General features: G+C 58.5%; 1 protein-coding gene across 2 annotated transcripts; it reads left to right on the top strand.

The window, feature by feature from the left end:
• The first annotated feature begins 4,296 nt into the window (after positions 1-4,296).
• Positions 4,297-27,706, top strand: STXBP1 (syntaxin binding protein 1). 2 transcript variants are annotated; one of them, XM_077189422.1, is made up of 20 exons: positions 4,297-4,474; positions 14,767-14,816; positions 14,946-15,027; positions 15,707-15,783; positions 16,712-16,790; positions 16,890-16,993; positions 17,661-17,809; positions 18,624-18,708; positions 18,876-19,006; positions 19,991-20,098; positions 20,214-20,274; positions 21,238-21,303; positions 21,437-21,517; positions 21,610-21,748; positions 21,900-22,009; positions 22,110-22,211; positions 23,569-23,654; positions 24,765-24,919; positions 25,733-25,856; positions 26,909-27,706. In XM_077189422.1, exons 1-19 carry the CDS (start codon positions 4,438-4,440, stop codon positions 25,840-25,842), a joined length of 1,812 nt encoding a protein of 603 aa, XP_077045537.1. In that variant the 5' UTR covers positions 4,297-4,437; the 3' UTR covers positions 25,843-25,856; positions 26,909-27,706. The 2 variants fall into 2 exon arrangements, with proteins under 2 accessions (XP_077045537.1, XP_054502391.1); XM_054646416.2 differs by lacking the exon at positions 25,733-25,856 and having other exon boundaries at positions 4,299-4,474.
• Positions 27,707-27,946: the final 240 nt, after the last annotated feature.

Consider the following 27,946-nt stretch of genomic DNA (forward strand, 5'->3'; position numbering starts at 1 on the left):
CCCCAAGGCTGCTGGGGGGGCATCTCTGACATCAACTTCCCCTTGGTACCACAGACATCCTTGCACTTGTCTGTCAGGAAAACCACGCTGAGCCAGCTCTGGCCCCAAGGCCAGTCCCCTCTCTGGCCTCCCAGATCCCTGCTACTTCCCTGAGCTCCATCCCACACCAACAGCCACTGGTGCAGGGCCCAGTTGCCAGACCTGGCCATCCCAATTTCCATGATTTGGACCAAAACAGCACAGGATGGAGTGAGGGGAGCAGCCACCACTTCTCCCCATCCACTCTGATGCTCCTTCCCAGCTCTGTGTGGAAAGGGGGCTGAGGAAAAGCCCTTGCCCTTTCCCTTTCCCTTCCCAGCTGTTGGAAGGAGCTGTTGGACAGCCCCAGCTCCTCACCCACATTCCCCAAGCAGGGAAAGGCTTCTGGGGGTCCCAGAGCAGCCCACAGTCCCTGCTTGGAGGGAGTTCTGGGGCATTTTGCACTCCAGCAGGTCCTGGGTGCCAGGATGGGGCCTGCCCATGCTGGAGCTGTGTTGGCAGGAAGGGTCTCCAAACCCCTCCATGTTCCCATCCCTGCTGTGCCCCCCAAAGCCTCCATGCCCAGGCTGACACCTTCCCCAGGCAGCTGTGGAGCGGGTAGCTTGGTTCCCAGCTTGGTTCCCAGCTTGGTTCCCAGTTTTTCCAGTGAGACAAATGCCACTCTTGTAGCAATGTACCTGAACAACTCACCAGCCACACTGCTTGTAACTGTTCTTATCAGAATTTTATCAAAATACTGTACAAAGTTACTAAAACATTGACTGTACTAAAATAAGAACGAAGAGGCTGAGAAACTGAATACCAAGATCACAAGAACTAAATAACAGAAGACCATGAAACACCTAAACTGTAACCAATCACAGACACTAAGAAATTGAAACAGAAAACGAGAGAGCAAGACAAAAAAACCAATCAAGAAGTGTATAATTAGTAGTTTGTAAAATCTATAGAAGTGTGTGTAATATAAACAACAAACAGCTTCTGCTTAGTCAGTTATTCAAAAGTCCCAGACTCCCCACACACTCTTTCCTTATTTATATTTTCTACCAGGTGTGATGGATGCAAGAGAGCTGCCAGGGAGCTGACTGTCCCCAGGTGTCACCATGATATTTTATGAAAAATCCCTTTGCTAGGATTTTTCTCCTGAGAAGCTGAGAAGCCTCAGAAAAGAAATGCAAACAATAATTATCTGATTGCTTGGAATGGGGTCTGGAGGTTGCTTACCAAGAGGTGAATCTTTGATTTTTCCATGTGAATTGTTTTTAATTAATGACCAATCCCAGTCCAGCTGTGTCAGGACTCTGGTCAGTCACAGGTTTTTATTCATTCTTTTCCAGCCTTCTGCCTGTGTCCTTTCTCTATATAAACTATATATATATATATATATATAGTTTATATACTATATATAGTCTATATACTAAAGTATATAAACTATAGTATAGTTTTAGTATATAATATAATAGTATATAATAGATATAGTATATTTTTAGAATAATATAATATAATATAATAATATTATTTATTATATTTATAGAATATATTTATATTTTATAATATAGCATTTTACTATTATTATTATATTGTACTATAATTATAGTAATGTAATAAACCAGCCTTCTGGGAACTGGGAGTCAGATTCTCATCTCTCACCTTGTCCTGAGGACCCTCACAACACCACAACACCCAAGGGCAAGGGGACACATCCTGGGGACGTTGGGGACCCCCTCTGGCAGGGTCCAGCTCTCCTGCAGCTCCCTGGGGCTTTTCCTGCAGCCCAGCACTGCTCAGCCTCCGTGGGCAGCCTGGCAGGGAGATGGAGCAGCAGTATAAATACCTCACTCCTAAATAGCCTCTGGTATTTATAGCCTGCCTTGGCACCGAGTGCAGGCTCTGACAGACTCATCTTGGGATTATTTTTAAGGAAGTGTGGAGGAGAGCAGGTTTTGGAGTGAAGGATTGGGGCTGGGGGCTGCCTGACCTGGGGCTGCTGGGGCTGGATGCAGCCAGGCTGTTGTCACTCTGTGCAGGGCTGTCAGGGGTAGGACAGTGGGGATGGATGGAGATGAGAGATCTCTGGAGCCAGGGCTGGAACTTGGGGTTTATTGCAAAGGGCCTGGGGGCAGGGCCCTGCTGGGAGCTGCCAGGCACAGCTCAGAGCAGGCCTGAGAGAAGAGAGGGGGAGAGAGGATGAGAGGGTGAGAGAGTGAAAGGGTAAGAGAGCGAGGTTCCCATTACAATACAATAAATCTTCTGTGTTGAATATTCTGATTCTCACTAACCAATCCAGTACAAGATACAAATCCTACAGCATTTCCATACAGCCTATAAGAATCATTACATTACTATCCTGTGTTACATTTTAAACCCTACAAACTCCTCTTTGGGCCCCTTCTGCCAAGCTGGCAGGGTCTGCTCTGCCCCTTGGGCCTGTCTGCAAGCAGAGGGTGTTGTTCCATCAAAAGGGGATCACCTTCAGCTGGCCACACCATTGTTTTCCAGTTGTTCAGTAACTGAGGGATCTCAAAGCTTGCTTTCATTTCAATCTCACTTATAGTTTCCATATTCTCAAAATCTTTAGCCAGACAATCACATTTATAAGGCTTTCCTGTTTCATCTTCCCCAACAACTCTGCTGTCCCTCTGGGTGCTCCTTTGCTGTCCTGTGTCCCCAGGCAGTGGGTGACAGGGTGAACCTCTCTGTGGCCACCCTCAGACATGTAAATGTGTGCACACACCTGTGGGCACAGCCTGCTCTGCATGGCTGCCATTGCTCCAGCTCTGTGCCAGCACCGAGCCATTCCCCTCCTCCTCTCCCATTTCCCCCTTCACACTCAGAAGGAGAAGTGCAGAAGCGCCCAAATCCCCTGGGCACAGCCTGGGAGTGAGACCCAGAGCCTGGCAGCCAGCCCAAGGGAAAGCTCATCCTGCAGTGCTGGGTGCAGGGTGAACACACAGCCTTTGCCCCCAGATTTACAGCCCTGCCGTGCCCAGCCTGGAGGAGTGACTGATCCCCTGGGTGTGATGAGATTTCACTGGGAAATAAAACGGATTTGATTTCACTGGAAATAAACCTGACTGACCCCAGGGACCCACCCCTCCCCAGTGCAGCCCCAGGGGTGTGACGGGCACGTTCCCTCCAGGGTCACCGTGGGCAGGGGGCAATGCTTGGCCTTGGCAGAGCTTTGGTGGCACCGCTGAGCCCTGGGGTGCAGAAGGGTGGGGTGCAGGGGGTGCTGGGGGCGGGGGGACACCGGGTGCATGTCTGGGGGGGATGCTGGGGGTGCGTGGGGGATTCCGGGGGTGTGTCTGTGTTAATTCTGGTTATGGGGGGGTCTGTCTGTGTGTCCGTGGGTGACTCTGGTTGTGGAGGGTCTGTTCGTGTCCCCCTGTCCATTCGTGTCCCCGTATCTGTTCGTGTCCCTGTGTCCGTGTGTGTCCCCCCGTCCGTTCGTGTGTGTCCCCGTGTCCGTTCGTGTCCCCCTGTCCGTCTGTGTCCCCCTGTCCGTTCATGTGTCCTCCTGTCCATGTGTGTCCCCGTGTCCATTCGTGTCCCCCTGTCCGTCCGTGTACCCCTGTTCGTTCATGCCCCGTGTCCGTGTATGTCCCCCTGTCTGTTTGTGTCCCCCTGTCCGTCTGTGTACCCCTGTTCGTTCATGCGCCGTGTCCGTGTATGTCCCCCTGTCCGTTCGTGTCCTCCTGTCCGTGCGTGTCCCCCTGTCCGTCCGTGTCCCCCTGTCCGTGTGTGTCCCCCCTGTCCGTCTGTGTCCCCCTGTCCGTTCATGTGTCCTCCTGTCCATGTGTGTCCCCGTGTCCGTTCGTGTCCCCCTGTCCGTCCGTGTACCCCTGTTCGTTCATGCGCCGTGTCCGTGTATGTCCCCCTGTCCGTTCGTGTCCTCCTGTCCGTGCGTGTCCCCCTGTCCGTCCGTGTCCCCCTGTCCGTCCGTGTCCCCCCTGTCTGTTTGTGTCCCCCTGTCCGTTCGTGTCCCCCTGTCCGTCCGTGTACCCCTGTTCGTTCATGCCCCGTGTCCGTGTATGTCCCCCTGTCTGTTTGTGTCCCCCCTGTCCGTTCGTGTCCCCCTGTCCGCGCACAGCTGCCACCTCTGCAGTACCAGCTCCCGCCTGCCAGGGGGCGCTGCCGGCGGGCGCTGCGCTGCGGCGCGGGGCGTGGCCCGGACAGGGCGTGGCCGGGGCGTGGCCGATGACGCAGCTCCCAAGCCCCGCCCCGGTCAGCTGAGCGCGCCGCACCGCCCCCCCCGCGCCCCCCCGACCCCCCCACCACCATCCTCCTCCTCCTCCTCCTCCTCCTCCCTCCGCCCTCCGCATCCCCGCGCCGCCACCCGCAGCCTCGCCCGGCCGTGCGCGCCCCTGGGTGCCCCCCGAACCCCCCCGGCACCGAGACATGGCCCCCATCGGACTCAAGGCTGTGGTGGGAGAGAGTAAGATCCGCGCCCCCCGCGGGGTTCGGGGCTGGGGGGCAGCGCGGGGAAGCGGCGGGGGCGGGGGGGCTGCCCCGGCCGGGGTGGGGTGGGGGGGATGCTGCGGATGCGCAATACGGACCCTCGGGGATGGGGGGGGACACACGGGACACCCCCGTGGGGACACGCGGGCGTCGTGGGCTGGGGGGGCCGGGGGTGCTGTCACCTTCCGGGGTGTGTTTGTTGAATTTTTGCGGGTGTTTGGGGTTTTTCTGCAGTGCTGGGGGAGGGGGGGGATTGGTGACGGGGCGGCGGTGGAGAAGCGGGGGGGGGACAAGGAAGCCGGAGACGTTCGAACCCCCCTCGGTTTTATTCCCCCCTCGGTTTTATCCCCTCCTCGCCCCCCGTGGCCCCCAATCCCCCGAAGGGCCTGGAGGCTGAGCCCCGAGGGGGGGGACACAGAAGGGTGCAGACCCCCCCAAACCCTCCCCCAGCGCAGTGCCAGGCCGGGCCCTCCCGCTTTGTCTGCAGCAAATCCCGCTCAAACGCTGGCCTTTATTGCATTATTATTATTTTTATTCCTCTTATTATTATCATTATTATTTTCGCGGGTGTGCCTTTGCTCTCGCAGCCCGGGGGTGCCCCTGTGTGTGTCCCCCCTCCCCGGGCATCCCTTGCCGGGGGGGTCCCGCTCCCTTCCCGGCCGGAATCTCGCCGGGAGCCGCGGGGGTGGCACGGCCCCATCGTCCCCGGCTCCGCTTCCTCCTTCCCGGCTGTGCAAGGCGATATTTTCCCGGGGGGAAACGAAGCGGGGGGGAGGTTGTTCTCCAAAAACACCCGAGGCTGGACCAGGAAGGAGGGGCGCTCCTTTCCCCGGGGCGAAATTAAGGCGAAAAAACTCCGCATTATAGAGAAAAAAAAAAAAAAAAAAAAAGAAGAAAATGAAAGGGCAGGAACCGGTGGGAACTTCCCCCCGCAGCCATGAGCCTTCCTCCTCCTCCTCCTCCTCCTCCCCGCCTCTCGCAGGGTTTATTTCCGTGGCACCGTGGCCGGCCGCGGCCGGATCTGGGTGTTTTTTGGGGTTTTTCGCTGGTTTTGGGGCTGTTTTTGGCGTGCCAGCCGTGCCCGTGGCCGTCCCCCCGCCCTCCCGCGGGCGCTGCAGATGGCGCGGCCGGGCCGGTGGTGTGATCGGGTGGGTGGCGATGGCCAGGGGGGGACACGGGGGGGATCCCCGTGGCTGCGTGGCCCTGCCACCCTGCCGGTGTCGCCTGCCGGTGTCACCCGCCGCGGGGACGGGGCTGCGAGCCCAAAATGGACGGGAGAGGCAGGGCAGTGTCCCGGTGTGGCTGTGCTGCAGGAGCAGCGATGGGGACGGGGGCTTTGCTGGGCTCTATCAAGAGGGGACAGGGCTGTCCCCAGCCCGGGGGGATGCGGGAAGAGGGGGTCAGACCCCTGGCAGGGCCCGAGAGGGGACAGACACCAGCGGCACTGCGTGTCCCCTATCCCCATTCATTGTCTCTGCGCTGGGAGACGGCACAGACACACACACAGACACAGAGAGAGGTTCCAGGCAGCATCAGGGAAATCTGACTTAATCCTCCCCTTCAGGGTTTAGTGACAAACCGCTCCGTTCTCTCCCTGCAAAACATCATTCCCGGCTGGCGATGAGAATGTGGAGCCGGGCAGCAGCGCCGGAGCCGGGCTGGCGGGGACGCGTGGGTGGCTGCGAGGGGGGAGCCGCCGCTGTGCATCAGAATGCTGCAGAGCAGCGAGGGTGGCACCGGGGGGGCACCCTGGGGTCCCCACAGGGGTCTGGGTGCTCCTCAGCCCGCCATGGGGAGCTCCTGGGCTCGGTGCATCAGGCTGACTTGGGGGCTGGATGCTGGAAATGCTCCCCAGAGTTGGAGCAGGGTCCCCGGAGCTCTGTCCCTGGGCACTGGCACGAGATTTCCTGGGCTGCGCCAGCCTGGCACTCCCTGGAGGTTTTCCTGCAGGAGATGTTTGCTCCCGAGGAGCAGGAGAGCCAAGCCTGGGGCTGACCCTGAGGCAGGACATCTCCTGTGGGCTGCTTTTCCTGCAGGAAAAGGGAGGGATGGATGGGGAGGATGGAGGGGTGGATGGGGAGGATGGAGGGATGCAGGGAGGGATGGATGGGGAGGATGGAGGGGTGGATGGGGAGGATGGAGGGGTGGATGGGGAGGATGGAGGGATGCATGGGGAGGATGGAGGGGTGGATGGAGGGATGCATGGGGAGGATGGAGGGGTGGATGGAGGGATGCATGGGGAGGATGGGGTGGATGGAGGGATGCATGGGGAGGATGCTGCCGCGTTGCCATGGCTCGCTCCTCCAGCCCCCCCCTCCCGAGCTGCATTCTGCCCTGGCTTCCCTCCAGACCCGGATTATTCCTCTGACCAGCTGGTGCCATAACAGGACGGGGTTTGGAGGCCTCTGATGAGGTTGGAGGCGGCAGGCAGGGGGAGAGGTGGGCCAGGGCTGCAGGAGGAGAAGGGCAGAAGCAGATTGTCACCCCCAGAGGTGTGGGCTGTGTGCTGGGGGTGTCCCTGCACCTTCCCGAGGTGTCCGGCCGCGGTGACTGCGTCCTCCTGCACTGGCTGTTGCCTGCACAGGCTGGGAGCTGAGTGTGCTTGTCCCCAGAGGTGATGCCTGAGCACCAGGTCCTCCTGCTGTGTTGCTGTCCCCTCCCAGGGAGAGCTGACCCCTCTGCCCTGGTGCTGGTTGGCAAAAATCTCACCTGAGAGTGGCAGCTCTGAGGACACCCACCCCCAAATCTGCATCTGACCCCCAGCTGTAGGGACATCATCCCCAAATGTTCACTGACCCCCAACTGCATAAAGATCATCCCCAAATCTTCATCTGACCCCCAACTGCAGGGACATCATCCCCAAATCTTCATCTGACCCCCAACTGCAGGGACATCATCCCCAAATCTTCACCTCTCTCACTGATGCACATCTCTCCAAACCTCTCGTGCCCCCTTGGATCTTCTCAGGGCCACCTTCTCCTGCAGCAGCCTGCAGTGAGGAGGAGGAGGAGGCTGGTTTTACTTCACTGAAGTGTCAGCAGCCAGGAGAGACAGGCCCTGCTGCAGGGGTGACACTTGTGCAGCACCTGCCACTGCTCTGGGCTGGCACAGGACACCAGGACACACAGCTGGATGTGATTCCATGGTGGATCCAAACCCCTGCAGCCCTTCAGCCTCCCCAGAGGCTCCTTTGGCTGCTGGTGCTGTCCCGGGCAGGAGGAGCCCTGGGATAAGGAAGCACTTTGCAGAGGCAGCAAGAAAACACCTTTCCCCCAGGGCACCAGGTGATCCTCCCACGGGGCAGCCTCACCTGCCCAGCCTCCCCCAGAGCTGCCCTGTGCCTCCTGCCAGGGCCATGGCCACGGGCAGATCCAGCCTGGACACTGCCCAGTATCACTGCATGTCCCCAGCTGGGCCTCTCCAGGGTCCAGCCCTGCCTGGGGATGACTCAGGGACTCAGGCTTGGGTTGTGCTGCACCTGCATGGGCAGGGCTGGGGCTGCTGCCAGCCTGGGTGCCTGCTGGTACCTGAGCCAGCCTGGCTGTTTGGGGCACCTTAGGGCTGCCACCAGCCCCTGCTGGGCACAGGGAGCCAGGAGGGTCAGGTGCTGCTCATGGAGGATTTGAGCCTGTCTCAGTGCCCAGGGGATCCAGGAGGGTCAGATGCTGCTTGTGGAGGATGTTCTGAGCCTGTCTCAGTGCCCTGGGATCCAGGAGGGTCAGATGCTGCTCATGGAGGATGTTCTGAGCCTGTCTCAGTGCCCAGGACACGTGGCTGCTGTGCTGCCCGTGCCAGGCCGAGAGGAAGAGGAGGCAGCGAAGGGCCCAGGGGCCATTGGAGGGGTGCCCATGGCATCCTCTTGCCTGCACAGGGCACAGCTGTGACCCCAGAGGGTGGGGAGGAGCAGGAGGTGTCTGCACCCTGTCCCCACCACGGTGGGAGCAGACCCTGAATCCAGTGGCTCCCTGAGCAGCCCATCCTCCCAATTCCCACATTCCAGGGTCCCTGTGGTGCCAGCCTGGTGTGTGGGTACAGGAGTGGGCACAGCTGGGGCTGTAGCTTTGTCACCAGGCTCTGTCTCACCTCTGGTGTTGGCTTGAAGTTGGAAAAGCTTGAAAAAATCGTTGTAAAATTCAGTGTTCACCATCTCAGGCATTGCAGAACAATTTCAGTCTCCATTCTGAACCAGGAGCTGAGAAACTCCTGCCCATATGTGCCCGTGGAAGGTGACCAAGAGTGACAAACCTGAGTTTGGCAGGACTGTATCCACCCACCATGTGCAGGAAGGTTCAGAAAGCCACCAATGGAGAGGATTTAGACTCTTTCCTTTTAGAAAGAAAAAAAGCAGTAAGGTTTGTGTGTGATTGCTCTGCACCTCCAGGAGAAGGTGGCCCAGGAAGAGAGATCCCTTCCTTCTTCCCACAGAATGAACACTTTGCAGAGCAGAATCATCACCATCACAAGGCTCTGGTCTCACGCTGAGGAGCAGATGCTGCTCCCTCCAACTCACAGTGCGGGGAAGGAGCTTGGCTCTGGAGAGTGCAAAAATAGAGCAGGGCTGAAGGTGCTGGGATCTGTGGGCTCCCACATCCCCCAGGATGGGAGAGAACGTTGGCAATGTGCACACACCTGTGGGCACCTGTGCTCGGAGGGGCTTTTGTGGAGCCCATCAGATGGATCAGGGAGCAGCAAGGAGCACTCAGCCACATGCCCTCCAGCCTGTCCTGCTGTCCCTGAGGGACAGGAGAGCAGCCCAGCCTGGATTCCCACCAAAGAACCACGATTTGTTGGTGTTTTCCTCCGTTTTGGTTCAAGGCAGAGAGAAGAACGAGCTCACAAAGTCGTGGCCACACGTAGGGATGTGGGGGTCACCTCCCCTCAGGGACACTGTGACACCTCTGGGCACTGAAGCACCACAGCCAGGACAGCATCTGCTGGGGATGGAAACATCTGGAGCAAGAGGGCACGTGTTGGTCAAGGGTGGTGCCTTCAGCAGGGACCTGAAGGGCTGGGGCTCATTGATTGTACCCAAACAGGGAAACTCTGCTCAGCTCCCAGATCCTTGTGCAGGCCCAAGGAAATTGTCTGGAGTTGCCACAGAATATCCTGAGCTGGAAGGGACCCACAAGGATCAGCACAGTTCAGCCCTGCAGGTCACCCCTGCCATCGCCCTGTGCCTGATCCTGCAGTGCAAACCTCGTGAATTTTCCTCTGTTCCTGCAGGGCACTCAGAGGCCTCATGGGTGTGATTGTGCATTTCATTTCCCTTTTTCACTTCTGGCTGTGTTACTCAACTTCTACAGAGTTCAAGAGCTCCAGGTCTCCATCCTCCTCCTCCTCCCTGGGCTGTGCAGCTCTCCCAAGGCTTTGCCCAGCAGGGATGAATGTGGGCACCCTTCATGAGGCAGTGCAAACAGGAAAAGGAGGAGTTAAACACATGGCTGGGACTAATCCCTGGGTTCCTGGGTGAGAAATGTGTCCTCCAGGAAGGCTGAGGGCTTCCAGGCATAATCCAATGGGAAAAATGGATGTTCAGGACTTGGGCTGCTGCAGGGGAGGTTGTTTGAGACTTGTTTGGCTTCTGGGGACAGCAGTGGCCAGACTCAGGTCATCCCTGGATGGTTCTTAGCCATGCTGAGGGACATCAGCTGGGCTTTGTCTCCTCTCAGTGATTCCCTTGTGCTGGGTGGTGCTGGTGGCTGTGTAGGGCCGTCCCTGCCACCCTGGGCTCCCTGCTGCCTGTTTTATTTGGGGGGGCACCTGCAGAGCCCCAGCTGGGGCTGTTTGGAGCTGGGGACGTGCTCCACTCCGTGCTGGGATCAGTGCAGCATTCACACTGGCTTGAGCAATGAGTTAATGAAGCAGCACAAATGCAGTTGCCAGGCCAACCCAAAGCCAAACGTGTGTCTGGAGATGCAGGCTGACAGCTTTTGAGGAGAAGTGGCACCCCAGCAAACCTCACCCTCATTCCATGGGTTCATGGATTTCCATGATCCAGCTCTCCAGAGCTGCCCTGGGATTTGGGATCCCTCTCGGCTTTCTGTGGTTGAGATGACTTTGGAGGTATTAGAAAGTTGTTTTTATTTTAGTTTTGCGACTGAAGAAGAAGTTGAGATGTGTTGGTTTTGCTTCTCAAGGTTGTTTATTTTTTCTTATCTATTCCATTCTTTCTCTGACCTGCTGAGATCCAGCAGCTCAGGTTGTGGCACAGTCCCTGCCCTTGGGGTGGTGTTAACTTTTGATACTAAGAACTATGTGTGCTTTATTTACAATAATTTTCTAATACTTACCACTTATGTTAGACTTTGACTTGTGGAAGGCTATAAAGACTTTAAATGTCTTTAAACCAATCAAAAAGTGTCACCATCACAGCAGAAGATGGAGGACAAGAAGGAGAAGAAGGACAGAACACACCCAGATTGTTCCATCTTGCTTCTTGAACCTCCATTCTAAAACTCTAAAATTCTACTTTTTCACCTTGTGATAAATTCACTATCATTCTACTCAAGCCCTTGTGGCTTGTAACTCCTCACACACAGTTGGGAATTGTTTGCATGGGCTAAAATCAAAGGCCCAGGTGTCTTTGACTCTGTGCCAAGGTCCTGAGCCCCCTGCCAGGGTCTGGAGTGCTCCAGGGCAGCCAGGGGAATGTCCTGGGTTCTGACAGATCCTGAGACACAGCAGAGGGAAAAGCCTGGTTTTATCTCCAAGATGAAAAACTTGGCTGTGAGCATCACCAAATGATGTTAGATCCTAGAAACCCTCTCTGGCCAGATGTTTGAGGACATGGACAGCAACATCTGGCCTGCTGATGTGGAGGGAGAGCAGCACTTCTGGGAGGGCACTGAGCATGGCTTGAGACCCTTGGGGAGGATCTCCCATTTCCCCTGGGAGTGCAGAGCACTCTCCCTGAGCTGGGCTTTAGTGGCTGCTGCAGGAACACCAGGAGGGGAATGTCATGGCCACATCTCCCTAAATGTGACACCAGTCTCCAGCTTTTGCTCAAGTTTGTGCCCTTTGGCAGGACCCTGGAGCTCTTTGGAGGATGCTCTGTGGATCTGCCTCTTTCCTGACCCTGCCTGGGCTCTGAGGTGGCTCTGGCCGGCTCAGAAGAGCCAAAATTTTGTGGAAGAGCCAAAATTTGGAGTCAGATCTGACCCAGGGCAGGAGAGGACATCAGTGTAGGTAATGAGTGTGCCCAAGGACCAGGGATTTAGGGGCTGACCCCCTAAACCTACCAAGCTCATAGAAATTACCCTTTGAGGTGCCCAGCTCCTGCCCTGAGAGGCCCATCCTGGTTCCAGGGTGGGGCTGGGGATGTGGCAGCACTGTGTGCAGCCAGGCAGGTGCTCCCCCCTCAAACATCCTCCATCCATCCAGCCCATCCCTGTGCAGCAGGGACAGGGTGTCCCACACAGCCACAGTGTCCCTGCAGCTGCTGCCCCTGCCAGGACACGCTGGGAGGCTGAGGCAGCACTTTGGGAGCCTTTTTTGGGATCTCCTGTCCTTGGGCCCTCTTCTCCCACGGGAACACCATCCCCTGGGCCACAGGATGCTCCTCCCAGCCTCCTTCTGTCCTTCCTTCCCTGTCCTTCTTGCCCAGCTGGAATTTCATTGCAGGGAGGGGCAGGAATTCTTCCTGGCTGCTGCTTTCTGCTGACCCCTTCCATGGTGCACCAGCAGGGCTTTACTGGGCTTTACTGGGATGGAACTGGGGGATGGGATGGGGTGAAGATGGAGCCTGTGGGGTGGGGTGATGGAGCTGATGGGATGAGGATGGAGCTGATGGGATGGGATGAGGATGGAGCTGATGGGGTGGGGTGAGGATGGAGCTGATGGGATAGGATGAGGATGGAGCTGTGGGATGGGATGAAGATGGAGCTGATGGGATGGGATGAGGATGGAGCTGATGGGGTGGGGTGAGGATGGAGCTGATGGGATAGGATGAGGATGGAGCTGTGGGATGGGATGAAGATGGAGCTGATGGGGTGGGGTGAGGATGGAGCTGATGGAGTGGGGTGAGGATGGAGCTGATGGGGTGGGGTGAGGATGGAGCTGTGGGATGGGATGAAGATGGAGTTGATGGGGTGGGGTGATGATGGAGCTGATGAGATGGGTTGAGGATGGAGCCTGTGGGATAGGATGAGGATGGAGCTGTGGGATGGGATGGGATGAGGATGGAGCTGTGGGATGGGATAAGATGAGGATGGAGCTGTGGGATAGGATGAGGATGGAGCTGTGGGATGGGATAGGATGAGGATGGAGCTGTGGGATGGGATAGGATGAGGATGGAGCTGTGGGATGGGATGGGATGAGGATGGAGCTGTGGGATGGGATGAAGATGGAGCTGTGGGATGGGATAGGATAAGGATGGAGCTGTGGGGTGGGATGAAGATGGAGCTGTGGGATGGGATAGGATGAGGATGGAGCTGTGGGATGGGATAGGATGAGGATGGAGCTGTGGATGGGATGAAGATGGAGCTGTGGGATGGGATGAAGATGGAGCTGTGGGATGGGATGAAGATGGAGCTGTGGGATGGGATAGGATGAGGATGGAGCTGTGGGATGGGATGAAGATGGAGCTGTGGGATGGGATAGGATGAGGATGGAGCTGTGGAATGGGATGAAGATGGAGCTGATGGGGTGGGTGAAGATGGAGCCTGTGGGATGGGATGAAGATGGAGCTGATGGGATGGGGTGAGGATGGAGCTGTGGGATGGGATGAAGATGGAGCTGTGGGATGGGATAGGATGAGGATGGAGCTGTGGGATGGGATGAAGATAGATGGAGCCTCGGTGCTGCCCTGCAGACAGTGCTGTTGTTGCTGGATCCTCGCTCTGGGGCAGGAGCCAAGTGAGTGATGGCAGGAGGAGCAGGGATGTGCTGGCACAGCTCCTTCCCAGCTGTGCCCTGCTCTCAGGGTGCAGGGAGCAGCACTGGGGGGCACAGGCAGCCCTCACTGCCCACACAGGACCATTCCTGCTGCATTTGGTGGGTGCAGGTGGGCAGCACACGTGGGCACAGTTCAGGTACCCAGGCACCCTCCCTCCCCCCTCCCAGCCTGGAGCTGCCCTGCACCTCCTGTCCCCATGGGGAGGCCAAAGGATGTGACCAAGGGCAAGGCCAGTGTCCTCCTGGGGCTCCCTGCAGGCAGATTCATTTGTTTATTTATTTATGTATTAAGGGCACCTTTAGGCAGGGAAAGTGATGGATGTGCATTCCTACCTTGCAGTGGTAGGAATGGCTGTTTTCTGCAGGTTTTGCAGCAGGACAGACAGACAGCAGCACTCAGAGGCTCCTATGTTATCCCTGTTGGCACCGGTGCCAGCTCTGGACCCTGCTGGGCTTTGCCCAGGGAAGCAGCAGCAGCCTTGGGGTGACCCACAGGGAAGCTCCCAGGGCTGAGGCTGGCAGGGTGACACCCTCACACCTCTGTTTTCTAGCTCAGAGATGTTCCTTAACTGGCTTTGTATTGGGCATTTCCATCCCTGTCCCTGGGAGCAGGGCCTCAGAGCAAAACCCTGCAGGGATGAAATCCAGGGGAAATGCTGTGTGAGGACTTGGCACTGACTCCTTTCCTCAGGCCCAGCTCTGTGAGGGACAGAGCTTCACACACCTGGGTCACAGGGGACCTGCAGGGTTTGGGGGGCACCTCTCTCCCCCAAACCTGATGTTTGGGCAGCACTGGCAGCAGGGCAAGGCTTGAACCCCCCCTTCCTGCAGCCCAACCCCAAAGGTTGTCCCACTGCCACCTGCACAGTCCCTGAATGTCCCTGGGAGCTGCCTGGGGCAGGAGCAGGGGAATTTGGGGTGGGTGCTCCTGGGGTGCTGCTGTCCTGCCTGGTTGCATAAGCCCAGCAGCCACGGGAGGTGAAATGGGATTGTGAGGGATTACAAGGAACAGGCTCAGGCCGCTTGATTCTTGTTTCTAAAAGGAGCTCTTAAGCTGCTGTTGTTTTCCCAGCACTTTGGATTAGGGCTGAACCTTGTGGGGCTGTCCCCAGGCTCCCCAGAGGGACCCCCCAGCCAGCCTGGGGGCTGTCTGTGAGTGCCAGGCACGAGAGAAAACAGGGGATGGGGGTGACCACCCCTGCCTGGGCACCCCAACAGCACCCCCATCCCCTCCTCCATCCCCAGTCAGGGCACAGTGTGAGTGGCACAGGGTGACCCTGCACGGGGGTGGGGGTTTGGTGCCCCCCCTGCAGGCCCTGGGGTGCTGTGGGGGGGGACACTGGGGTCTCACCATTGCCCACATCCCCTTTCTTGCAGAGATTATGCACGATGTGATCCGGAAAGTGAAGAAGAAGGGGGAATGGAAGGTGAGCACTGAACCCAGGGAGGGCCTGGAGGGGAGGAAGCAGGGAAGGGGCAGGGTGGGGAGGGTCCTGCTGTAGCCCCAGCTCACAGGGTGCTCACAGGGTGCTCACAGGGTGCTCTCCTGTCCCCAGGTGCTGGTGGTGGACCAGCTGAGCATGCGCATGCTCTCGTCCTGCTGCAAGATGACCGACATTATGACAGAGGGCATAACCAGTGAGTTCCCCCTCCCTGCCTCCACATTCCCTGTGGGAAAGGCCAAATCTCCCTGGGCACCAGGACACCCACAAATGCATCTCCAGGCTGGCACAGGGAGGTTGGCACAGCCCCCACCCAGCCCTATCCCACTTGGGATGGAGCCACTCCAGCTCCCATGGCCTGGGGACGGCTCCTGGTGCCAGGCTGGGGTTCCACAGGTGCCTCCTTGCCTGCTGGGGCTGGAGCAGCCAGAACACCTTGTCTCCTGGCAGCCCTTCAGTTCCAGGAGGGGACCAGGTGTTGGTTTTCATCAGCCTGATAATGAAATAGCTCCCTGCAACACCTGGGAAGGAGAAGGAAATGCCAGCCTGGATCCTGGGAGGTGCTGGGGATGGTGGGGTTTTGCCTGGGACAGCAGAGCTCAGGTGAAGGGGGATGTGAGGATAAACTAAGGGAACAGGAGCACAGACAGATCCCCTGGGACCTGGGCAGCTGCCCACACCCACAGCTCCAGCAGGGCTGGGATGGGTGGGCAGGGATGAGTGGCTGGGGGTGTTTGGCTGTGGAGGGGCTGCCATAGGGAATCCAATGGCTGTGGGATATCCAGGCACCACGGGGTGTCCAGCAGCCCTGTGTGGCTGAGAGCCCTGCCCACAGCCCCCCTGCCCTGATCCCTGGTCCCTGTTCTCCCCCCAAGTTGTAGAAGACATCAACAAGCGCCGGGAGCCGCTGCCCAGCCTGGAGGCCGTGTACCTCATCACCCCCTCTGAGAAGGTGAGTGCATGCAGGGCACAGGGACAGGTGAGGTCTGGCAGGGGCAGCTGTGCCCATGGGGAGCATCCTGGCTCCAGTTTCTCGGGTTTTTGGTTGTTAATTGCTGTCCTGAGATGTGCAGGGTGTCTCTGTTTCGGCCCACACGGCTGAAGAACGAGCCTGGACTCTTCAGTTTTCAGTCTTGAAGTTGTTTATTAATTCTTATCTATAAAATTTTCTTTCTGCCCAGCTGAGATCTGCTCAGCAGGGCAGCCACAGGCACTCTGACCACCCCCGAGGTGGTGTTGTCCTTTTATACTACAAACTACATAGAACATATTGACACTTAATTCCCCATACCTATCACCCATGTTAGACAGTGAACTTCTACTCTAAATATAGCATATTTACAATTACTTTCCAGTACCCATCACCTGTGTTAGACAGTGCACTTCTACTCTAAACCAATCCCAAAGTGCCAGCATCACCGCAGAAAATGGAGACCAAGAAGAAGAAGAAGAAAGGCTGGACACGCCCAAGTTCCTCCATCTTGTCCCCAAAAGCCCCATACCAAAAATCCTAAAATCTACATTTTCACCCTGTGATCATTTTATTATTACACCATTCAAACTTCTGTGACTTTCATGTCCTCATACAAAACCAGTAACTTGCTCCAGGGGTCACAATCCAATCCCCAGGTGCTCTGGGCTGTGTGCCAGGGTCTCTGAGCCCCCCAGCAGGGTCCTCAGCAACTCTGGGCACCCAGAGGGATGCACTGAGCTCTGACACCCAGAGGGATGCACTGAGCTCCAACACCCAGAGGGATGCACTGAGCTCTGACACAGTGGTGCCAGCAGGGTGATGGGATGGAGGTGCAGAGCCTGCCCTGAGCAGGAGGGAGGCTCTCAGTGCCATCCTGCCCAGCCCAGCTGCTCCCTCTCTCTTGCAGTCCATCCACTCCCTCATCAACGACTTCAAGGATCCTCCCACCTCCAAGTACAGAGCTGCCCACGTCTTCTTCACTGACTGTGAGTACCCAGAGGGGTGGGGAGTGGTGAGGGGTGAGGGATGGAGAGATGCTGAGCACCACCCTCCTCCTCCTCCTCCTCCTCCTCCTCCCCTCACAGCCTGTCCTGACGCCCTCTTCAATGAGCTGGTGAAATCCCGCGCCGCCAAGGTCATCAAAACCCTGACTGAGATCAACATTGCCTTCCTCCCCTCCGAGTCCCAGGTGAGCCTGGGCTGGGCTGGGGGGTGGCCAGGAGGGGCTGCAGGTCCCTCTGCAGCCCACAGGGTTTGTGTAACAGCCCTGCACCCCCAGCTGGCTCCTTGCTCCCTCCCTGTCTCCTCAGATGCCTTCCTGGGCTGATCCCATGGGGGATTTAGCAGGTGCTGTGCCTTGGCCCCGTGCCCACAGCTGTGCTGGCCAGCTCTGCCACCAGCCAAGGGCACCAGGGAGCTGGCCCTGGGCCATCTGCCCCTGCTGGGGACAAAGGGACCCGGGGGCAGACCTGCTGGGTGCCATTAACCCTTCCATGCTCAGCATTCCTAGGGAGTGACCCTTGGCACCTTCAGGTGGTTTTTACTGGGGGCACAGCTGGGGAGCTGTGTGTTTCTGCTTGGTCTCTGTTTCCCTGCCTGGGAGCAGGTGACTGCTGAGGGCAGGGGTCTTCTGCCTGCTCTGCTCAGCTGGGAGGGACACATGGATAGGGATCCTACCATGGAGCTGGAGCTGGGAATTCTGAGGGATGCCCTGAGCATCTCTGAGCTCCAGCTGCCTGGTCCCAGGCTCAGCTGGGTCCATCTGGGCATGAATCTGGTTTCCAAACCCAGCTGGGGTAGGGCAGCTCTCCTGCAGACACCCCTCCCCTCTGACCTCCCTGCCTCTGCACCCCCAGGTTTATTCTCTGGATTCAGCTGACTCCTTCCAAAGCTTTTACAGCCCACACAAGGCCCAGATGAAGAACCCGATCCTGGAGCGCCTGGCAGAGCAGATTGCCACGCTCTGTGCCACCCTGAAGGAGTACCCAGCCGTGCGGTACCGCGGGTGAGGCCAGCGGGGCACCCCGGGGCAGGGATGGGGCAGGTGGGGGCATCCAGGGGCAGGGATGGGGCAGGTGGGGGCATCCAGGGGCAGGGATGGGATCAGTGTGGGCATCCAGGGGCAGGGATGGGATCAGTGTGGGCATCCAGGGGTATGGATGGGGCAGCTGTGGGCATCCAGGGGCAGGGATGGGATCAGTGTGGGCATCCAGGGGCAGGGATGGGATCAGTGTGGGCATCCAGGGGCAGGGATGGGGCCAGGATGGGGATCCAGGGGCATGGATGGGATCAGTGTGGGCATCCAGGGGTATGGATGGGATCAGTGTGGGCATCCAGGGGCACGATGGGATCAATGTGGGCATCCAGGGGCAGGGATGGCGCCAGGATGGGGATCCAGGGGCAGGGATGGGATCAGTGTGGGCATCCAGGGGTATGGATGGGATCAGTGTGGGCATCCAGGGCCATGGATGGGATCAGTGTGGGCATCCAGGGGTAGGGATGGGACCAGTGTGGGCATCCAGGGGCATGGAAGGGGCTGCTGTGCCCAGTGCTGGTCAGAGCATGGGGTGGCACGGACAGACAGACAGCCATGCTCAGTGTAAACAGGCTCAGAGTTGATCTGGGCAGCTGGGGGGGTTGGCTCCCTGCAATCTGAGTGGCACCAAGGCAGAGTGGAGCTCGTTGAGGAGAGCTGGGAGTGCACAACAAAACCTGCTGGGCTCCCTGCTCTCCCATGAGCCAAGGATGTTGCACGGGGCAGCCAACATCTCCTCCCCATGCTGTCCCCTGTGGGGCTGACCTGTCCCCTGCCTCCCCAGGGATTACAAGGACAATGCCATGCTGGCACAGCTCATCCAGGACAAGCTGGATGCCTACAAGGCTGATGACCCCACCATGGGTGAGGTGAGCGCTGCTGGCAGCAGGGAGGTGATGCTTCACTCCTGCAGTCCCGCTCCAGCTCTGCCCTGTGGCAGCCACAGGCCCTGAGTGGGGAGCCCAGAGCAGCCCCAGAGCAGCTGTGGGGCTGAGGGAGCCCCTGGGCGGTGCTGATGGCTCTGCTGTGTCCACAGGGTCCAGACAAGGCTCGCTCCCAGCTGCTCATCCTGGACCGCGGCTTTGACCCCGCGTCGCCGGTGCTGCACGAGCTGACCTTCCAGGCCATGAGCTACGACCTGCTGCCCATCGAGAACGACGTCTACAAGTGAGTGCAGGGACCCCAGCCCGCTGTGACACCCCTGAGGCCACTCCTAGGGCAGCAGCTGGGAGCTCAGCATCCGTGCATCCACTGGGTCCTGCATCCACTGGGTCCTGCATCCACTGGGTCCTGCATCCACTGGGTTCTCCATCCATTGGATTCTCTATCCACTGGGTTCTCCATCCACTGGGTTCTCCATCCACTGGGTTCTCCATCCATTGGATTTCTCATCCATTGGGTTCTCCGTCCACTGGGTTCTCCATCCATTGGGTCCTGCATCCACTGGGTTCTCCTTCCGTTGGGTTTTCCATCCACTGGGTCCTGCATCCCTTGAGTCCTGCATCCACTGGGTTCTCCATCCACTGGATTCTCCATCCATTGGATTCCTCATCCCCTGGGTCCTGCATCCCCTGGGTCCTGCATCCCCTGGGTCCTGCATCCCCTGGGTCCTGCATCCCTTGGGTCCTGCATCCACTGGCTTCTCCATCCATTGGGTTCTCTATCCACTGGGTTCTCCATCCACTGGGTTCTCCATCCACTGGGTTCTCCATCCACTGGGTTCTCCATCCATTGGGTTCTCCATCCATTGAGTTCTCCATCCATTGGGTCCTGCATCCACTGGGTTCTCCATCCATTGGGTTCCTCATCCACTGGGTCCCCCACCAATCAAGTTCCTCATCCACTGGGTTCTCCGTCCATTGCCATCCTCCACAAGGCCTCCATTGGGGACACCAGTGCTGCACTCTGGCAGCCCTGGTGGGCAGGACAGGCACTAAAAGGGCTTCCCACCCTTCAGCCCTCAGCCCCTTCCCAACATTTAGAAGTTGAAGGGGTCCAAGAGGGGAAGAGGTCAATGCCAGTTGAAATCACTTTGCTGCTGGCACAGCCAGGAAGAACCCTCACGTCCCCCATCTCCCCAAACCCAGCAGTGAGGGGGCTGTGTGTGCCCTCAGCCCTGTCCCCTGTGTGACACCCCTCTCTTCACCCCAGGTACGAGACCAGTGGCATTGGTGAGGCCCGCATCAAGGAGGTTCTCCTGGATGAGGATGACGACCTGTGGGTCACCCTGCGCCACAAACACATCGCCGAGGTGTCCCAGTGAGTGGCCCTGGGGCTGGTTTGCTGCCTGGCTGGGACACTGGCCTGGCATTGTCACCCAGCCCTCTGTGAGGGACCCTCTCCAGTCACAGCTCTGCTCTCCTCCTCTCTCCAGGGAGGTGACCCGGTCCCTGAAGGAGTTTTCTTCCAGCAAGAGGATGAACACGGGTGACAAGGTGACCTGGTGCAGCCACCCAGCTGGGGACAGGCTCAGCCACGGGCTGGCAGGTGGTGGGGTCTCCTGGGGACACTGTGCCAAGGAAGAAGGGTGGTCAGGTTCCTGGTGGGGGGAGATGGCTGTGGGGTGCCAGCCCTACACGTGGGGCTGGGAAATGGGGTGCTGTGGGAGAGCTCTGCACCCAGGGATCAGTGTGCTGGGAAATGGGGTGCTGTGGGAGAGCTCTGCACCCAGAGATCAGTTTGATGGCAAATGGGGTGCTTGGGAGAGCTCTGCACCCAGAGATCAGTTTGATGGGAAATGGGGAGCTTGGGAGAGCTCTGCACCCAGAGATCAGTTTGATGGCAAATGGGGTGCTGTGGGAGAGCTCTGCACCCAAAGATGAGTTTGATGGCAAATGGGGTGCTGTGGGTGGGCTCTGCACCCAGGGATCAGTGTGCTGGGAAATGAGGTGCTTGGGAGAGCTCTGCACCCAGGGATCAGTGTGCTGGGAAATGGGGTGCTTGGGAGAGCTCTGCACCCAGGGATCAGTGTGCTGGGAAATGGGGTGCTGTGGGAGAGCTCTGCACCCAGAGATCAGTTTGGCCCAGCACAGGGTCTGTGCACCTCCCTCAGCAGCTGCTCTGTCCCCGTTCCCTGAGTTGGTGGCAGTGAGGGGACCCTGGTGGCAGTAAGCTGTAAAGGTGGCCCGGAGCTGAAGGGACCATCTGAGCCCCAGCCAGGCACACGAGGCTCCCAGAAGATCCTCAGGAGGTTTCTCCCCACCACAGCCCAGTCTGCAGAGCTGCACACCCCTCCTGCCTCAGCTTCAGGGGAGGAGACCTGGCAGTGACACATCAGGTGTCACCAAACCCCCATGGGGGGCTCACATGGGGACAGAAGTCCTTGGCAGGGTCACCCCCTCCCTGCTGGTGGCCCCCAGGTCCCTGAGGGTGAGTGACCATGTCCCCTTCCCTCACAGACCACCATGAGGGACCTGTCCCAGATGCTGAAGAAGATGCCACAGTACCAGAAGGAGCTGAGCAAGGTAAGGGGAGGGGACAATGTGTGTTCAGTGACTGAGGGAGAGGAGGTGGCAGCTCTCCCCTGGCCACGGGTGGTGGCACAGGGACCCTGAGCTGCTGCCAGCCCTGCAGGGGTGACCACTCTTGTGTCCCCAGTACTCCACCCACCTGCACCTGGCTGAGGACTGCATGAAGCACTACCAGGGCACTGTGGACAAGCTGTGCCGAGTTGAGCAGGTACCAAACATCTCCCCACATTGCCATGGAACCATGGGGGTGCAGCTCCACCCTCCCAGCATGGGGTGGTGCTGAGCACGTGTTCCCTGCAGGACCTGGCCATGGGCACCGATGCTGAAGGTGAGAAGATCAAGGACCCCATGAGGGCCATTGTCCCCATCCTGCTGGATGGCAATGTCAGCACCTATGACAAGATCCGCATCATCTTGCTCTACATCTTCCTGAAGAACGGTGAGGACGTGTGGGCAGGCACATCCAGGTTTGGCCAGGACAATCCAGCTCTGCCTCCCTGACTGGGCTGAGTGTCCTAAGGTGGCAGCAGAGGGGCTCTGTCCCCTCAGTGAGACATTCCTGAGGAGAACACCCCCTGTTGCATTGCCAGGAATCACCGAGGAGAACCTGAACAAGCTGATCCAGCATGCTCAGATCCCGGCAGAGGACAGCGAGATCATCACCAACATGGCCCACCTCGGGGTGCCCATCATCACAGACGTGAGTGTGCTCCTCCCCTGCCCCTGCCCCTGTGCTCTGTCCCCCTGGGGCTGTCCCTGGGGCTGCTGTGGCTCAGGGTGTCCCTGTGCTCTGTGCCCAGTCCACGCTGCGCCGCCGGAGCAAGCCAGAGCGCAAGGAGCGCATCAGCGAGCAGACCTACCAGCTGTCCCGGTGGACCCCGGTGATCAAGGACATCATGGAGGTGAGCCAGCAGCCAGGACAGGCCTGGGGACAGGGCAGGGGGCCACAGAGCCACCCAGGAATGGACCAGCACAGAGCAGGGTGCTCCCAGCCCAGATCCTGACGCCTCTCTGGACGTGTGTCCTCCAGGCTGCTCCTGCCTGGGGGTGCAGCACAGTTGGGATGTTTTGGGAGGCTTTCCTGGCCCCAGGTAGGGTGCACAGAATCACAGTTGGAAGGGATACCAAGGAATATCAAATCCAACTCTTGGCCCTGCACAGACACCCCAACAACCCCACCCTGGTGCCCCAGTTCTGGCAGGGAGGAACAGGAGCACAGCCTGGGGTTCAATCACTGCCTGTGGGGGACAGGGGCTGCCCTTGCTGAAAAGGGATGGGAAACTCAGCTGGTGCTGCATGGACTGAGGGAATCAGAGCAGCACAGAATGTCCTGAGCTGGGAGGGACTGAAGGGATCCCCCAGGCCAGCCCCTGTCCCTGCCCAGCCCCTGTCCCAGCAAGCCCAGCCTGGGCATCCCTGGCAGCGCTGCCCAAAGGCTCCTGGAGCTCTGGCAGCCTCGGGGCCGTGCCCATTCCCTGGGGAGCCTGGGCAGTGCCAGCACCCTCTGGGGGAAGAACCTTGCCCTGAGCTCCAGCCTGAGCTGCCCTGGCCCAGCCCCAGCCGTGCCCTGGCTCCTGTCCCTGGCCCAGAGCAGAGATCAGTGCCTGCCCCATCTCTTTCCCTCCTGAGGAAGTTTCAGACTGCACTGAGGTCTCCCCTCAGTGTTCATGGCCCTAAGCAGGCTTGCCAGCATCCCTGGATTACAATTGCAGTAACAATTTGGCTGGTTGTGTGTGTGCCACCGTGGCCACCAAGGTTGGGTGGCCTTGTCAAAGCCTTGTCCACGTCCCAGCAGAGCCAGGGGACAGGCATGGCTCTGTACAGTTGTGTCTGTGTGTCCTCAGGAGCTGTGCCAGGAGCTCTGCACTGGGATAGCCCTGGCTCAGACCAGCAGAGCCACAGCTCCCTCGGGTCCCAAAAGCACAGAGCTCATGTTCTCCTCTGCCACAACCCCCCCACAGGGTGGCTTCACCCCCAGGACAGAGGGGCCTGCCCAGGGCAGCAGCACCTCAGCAAGGTGTCCCAGGTGACAGTGACACTGGGTGACACTGGGTGACACTGGGTGACACTGGGTGACACTGACACTGGCAGCGGGTGCCTCGTGCTGGAGGGGGATCCCAAGCTTGGAGCCTCCAGCTCTGCACCTGCTCCTGAGCGTCTCAAGAAGGGAATCCTGGGCACAGCCTCCAGAGGGGCTGTGGGGCCTGGGGCTGTGCCTGGCTCCTGGCTGACCCCGAGCCTGTGGCTCTCTGTCCCCAGGATGCCATCGATGACAAGCTGGACACCAAGCACTACCCGTACATCTCCACCCGCTCCTCCGCCTCCTTCAGCACCACTGCCGTCAGGTGGGTGCCCCCCTGCCCTGTCTGTGCCCCCCTGGTCACTGTCACCATCCATCCCACACAGCCCCAGGGGCTGCAGCCAGCAGCAGCTCTGGGAGCTGCTTGGAGGCCTTGTGCCTCAGTTTCCCCTCAGGCACTTCATGTCTGCATTGCTTTGAGGCACCCTGGGTCTGTTTCCCTCCAGGCAGCCAGTGCCTCTGTATCCCTTTAAGAATCCCTTGTCTCAGTGTCCTTCGGGCATCCTGTGCCTCAGTTTCCCTTCAGGCACCCTGTACCTCCATTTTTCCTTAGGCATCCTGTGCTCCAGTTTCCCTACAGATATCCTGTGTCTGTGTTTCCCTTTGGGAATCCTGTGCCTCCATTTCCCTTCAGGCATCCCATTCCTCAGTTTCCCTCGGGGTATCCCATTCCTCAGTTTCCCTCCAGGCATCCTGTGCCTCAGTTTCCCTTTAGGAATCCCATGCCTCAGTTTCCCTTTGCCTCACTTTCCCTTCATGCAGCCCATGCCTCTGTTTCCCCCATGGCTTCCTGTGCCTCAGTGTCCCTCCAGACATCCCGTGCTTCTGTTCCTTTGTAGGAATCCCATTCCTCGTTTTCCCTTTGCCCACAACATGCCTTAGCTTCCCTCCAGGCATCTCGTGCCTCAGTTTCCCTGTGGGAATCCCATGCCTCAGTTTCCCTTTAGGAATCCCGTTCCTCATTTTCCCTTTGGACACCTGGTGCCTCAGTTTCCCTCCAGCCATCCTGTGCCTCAATTTCCCTCCAGGCATCCCATGCTTCTGTTCCTTTGTAGGAATCCCATGCTTCAGTTTCCCTTTAGGAATCCCATTCCTCATTTTCCCTTGGACACAACATGCCTCAGTTTCCCTCCAGACATCCCGTGCCTCAGTTTCCCTTTAGGAATCCCATTCCTCGTTTTCCCTGTGGACACCTGGTGCCACAGTTTCCCTCCAGCCATCCCGTGCCTCAGTTTCCCTCCCTGTAACAGCGAGCAGCACTCGTGGCTGGAACACTGTACACTGGAACATTGACTTGCCCTGCTGTAACAGCAACGTCTGTGTGATTTAACCGAGATGTGGTGCCCGTCCTTCACCCTCCTCTTCCTCTCTTCAGTGCCCGCTACGGCCACTGGCACAAGAACAAGGCCCCCGGCGAGTACCGGAGCGGGCCCCGCCTCATCATCTTCATCCTGGGCGGGGTGAGCATGAACGAGATGCGCTGCGCCTACGAGGTGACACAAGCCAGCGGCAAGTGGGAGGTGCTAATAGGTGAGTGTGGCCCGGGGCTGGCCCCTCCTGCTGGCTGCTCATCCCACTCCATCCCGCAAATCCCCGGCTCCAGAGCCCGCGGGAGCTGGAACTCTGCGGAAGGGTTTTCTCCGGACATCTCTTGTCACCCCCTGTGTGTCCCCTCTTTCCCCATCTGGGTTGTGTCACTCCAAACATCCTCATTTTTGCTTCCATTTTTTCACGTCTCCTGGCTGGTGTTGTCTGAGCAGGGCTGGCTGAGAGGGGAGGAGGTTTGGCAGCTTGGATTGCTCCTCGGTTTTGGGGTCGTTACAGGAAGAAAAGTGCAAAATGAAGAGAGGTGCAAACAGGAACCAGGTTTTTCAGGGTCGGGGCCAGCTCCCATCTCTGCTCCCAGGGGAGCTGTGGGTCAGGCACACAGGACACAGTGGATGCTCTACCAGCAAGGAGCTCTTAGGTGCCTAAAATTCCTGTGGGAAGCACAGCTTGGATTCACACACCCTGTAGGGCACAGGCAGGCGTCCTTTACCATCGGATCTGATGCCTGGTGGAGCCCATGCCCGGCATCTCTCCTGCTCCTTGGGAGCAGCATCCCAGTCTCCATCCCCTCCTGCTGCCCCAGCTGTGTCCCTGTCACCGGACACCCATCCCACCTCCATCCTGCCTGTCACCATCTCACCCCGCCTCTCTCCAGGGTCCATCCCCTGCATGCGCCTCCAAGCTCCGGGCTCCGCCTGCCTCCTTCCTCTTCCTCCCCCCAGAGGCAGCTGCTGCTGGTGGTGGTGGTGGGGGGAGCCTCGGCGCAGCCGTCAGCCCCGCTCTGTTCTCCTGCAGGTTCTACTCACATTCTCACTCCCACCAAATTTCTCATGGACCTGAGGCACCCCGACTTCAGGGACTCCACTAGGGTATCATTTGAGGATCAGGCTCCAGCAATGGAGTGAGCCAAAGAAACCAAGTAAAGGCAGCTTACTAATGAAAAAGAAACTCTTCCTCCCCGAAGGGTTTTCTTTGATTTTTTCCATTCCTCTTTTTTTTAATTGTCGTTTTGGGGTCTCTTGGGTTCTCGGATTAGAAAATGCTTGCGGTTCCTCCGACCAGGTGGAAAAGCATCCATCACCCCTCAGCCATGTCCCCTGGCCAGCTCCTTCATGCCATGAGCTCCCCCTTACCAGGGCTGGAGGGGTCAGGGTCCTGCCTGCCCCACGGAGGGGGGGACAGAGCTCCCAAATGCTGCCCTGGGAGCGGGGCTGGAGCAGGGCTGGGGGAGAGGGGCAGCAGGGCAGACCCCAGCACCCATCCTGGGCTGGGCACTGCTGGGACCCCCAGCTCTGGGGTGCCCTGGGGCTGGAGTCCCACTCAGCTCAGGTTTGCTCTTGGATAGGCAGGAGCCTCGTGGCATTGCAGACCCTCAAACCCTGCTCTGGGGTTCAGCTCCCGCTGGTTTCAGCAGTGAGTGCCACCCCAGCATGCCCTGTGTGCTGGTCCCTGCGGTGCCAGGGTGGCTGTGGGGCTGAGCCAGCGTGGGCAGCACGGTGGGACCCCCACTGGCACCGTGCTGGGGGACCCCCGAGCACGGGAGGTTTTCCTTATTTTCCTTGTCCTGTCCCACCCCTGCTGGCCACCTGTCTGTCCCCAGGATGCTCCGTGCAGGTTGGAGGGCCTGGGGAAGGTCCCTCCATGCCAACTGTTCCCTGCATCTCCCCCCCTGCACCCAGCAGTGCCTCCTGCAGTGACCCCAGTGCCACAGCCCCCCTGCACCGGCTCCTCCCGGCCCCTGCCTCATCCCGCCAGCTCCATCCCTCACCTCCATTCCTCCTCTTGGTCCTTTTCCCGTTCTCCATGCCCCCAGAGCCCACACCCCCTCCCCACAGACTGCATTTCCTCGCAAGCATTTCCAGCGGCGCGGGGCCGGCGCCGCCAGGTAAGGGGGACCCGGGGCAGCGGGGACGGGCCGGGCTCCCAAACCATCACTGATCCCCTTGCACCCCTTCTCCTCTGCTCCCACAGGGTCCACGCACATCCTCACCCCACAGAAACTGCTGGACACGCTGAAGAAACTCAATAAAACAGATGAAGAGAGCAGCAGTTAAAAGGAAACGCTGTCACCACTCGATGCCGACCCACGTCCCCGCCGGGCGCCCGGCCCCGGGTGCCACCCTGCACCCAGTGGGCCCCAGCTTCTCTCTTGTTCTTGTGTTGATCCCCCCTCTCCCCTCCCAGCGCCTCCCCCATCTCATTTTATCCACAGGGAGGGGATAACAGCCAAAAAAAAAAATAATATATATATATATATATTAAGAAAATGGATGCATTGTGTTTAAGAGAAAAAGGAAAAAAAAAATCTATATATTTGTAGCTGCAGCTGTGGGAAGCGCCCAGGAGCTCATTGCTGAGTAACCATCTGCCCATTGCTAGTGAATATGGTGGGGAAAATGACAGAAAAACACTTTTTTTTTTGGGGAATGCTCCTGACTGGGGTCTTGTGTGGATGGGAGGACAGATGGACGGACACCCCACACCGCTCCAGCCGCTGCTCAGGCAGGCACCAGGCTGGCACCACCATCTGTCCCATGGCTTTTGGGGCGATGGCTGCTCCTGCCAGATGTGCACGCCAACATCTGGGTGGGACTTTGGGAAGGGGGTGGTGTGGGAGTGCAGCCAGGATGCTTCACACCGTGGTAATTCCCATGTGAAAAGGGACCAAACCGGTCAAAACTGGGAGCTGGGGCCCGCCCGCTTGCACAGCCCTGCTGCAGCCCTGCCTCCCTCTCTGGGAATTCCTTCAAAAATATATATATATATATATATATAAAATAAAAAGCTATTTTATATATATATATATATCTGAGCTATCTCTCCATGGATACCTCTCTCCATCCATTTATCCCCACGGGAGCTCGGTGCCCGTGCCCAGCTCCGCTCGTGTCGTCCCGTGGTGAAGCGTTTCTGAGCGTGCCGTCACCCTGAGACCCCCAAAACCCCTCTGGGCCCTCCCCAAAACCCCTCTGGGGCCCCCCAAACCCCCCAGCCCCCCCCCAAACCCTC

The sequence above is a fragment of the Agelaius phoeniceus genome, chromosome 21 (genome assembly GCF_051311805.1).
Source record: "Agelaius phoeniceus isolate bAgePho1 chromosome 21, bAgePho1.hap1, whole genome shotgun sequence".
Taxonomy (NCBI): Eukaryota; Metazoa; Chordata; class Aves; order Passeriformes; family Icteridae; genus Agelaius; species Agelaius phoeniceus.

What these genes read in the sequence shown, in the direction of transcription:
- STXBP1 (XM_077189422.1), top strand. Translation starts at nt 4,438, where the DNA reads ATGGCCCCCATCGGACTCAAGGCTGTGGTGGGAGAGA. An exon ending in CAAGGCTGTGGTGGGAGAGA is followed by an intron (nt 4,475 to 14,766) that starts GTAAGATCCGCG and finishes CCTTTCTTGCAG; the next exon opens with AGATTATGCACGATGTGATC. An exon ending in GGATGAACACGGGTGACAAG is followed by an intron (nt 20,275 to 21,237) that starts GTGACCTGGTGC and finishes CTTCCCTCACAG; the next exon opens with ACCACCATGAGGGACCTGTC.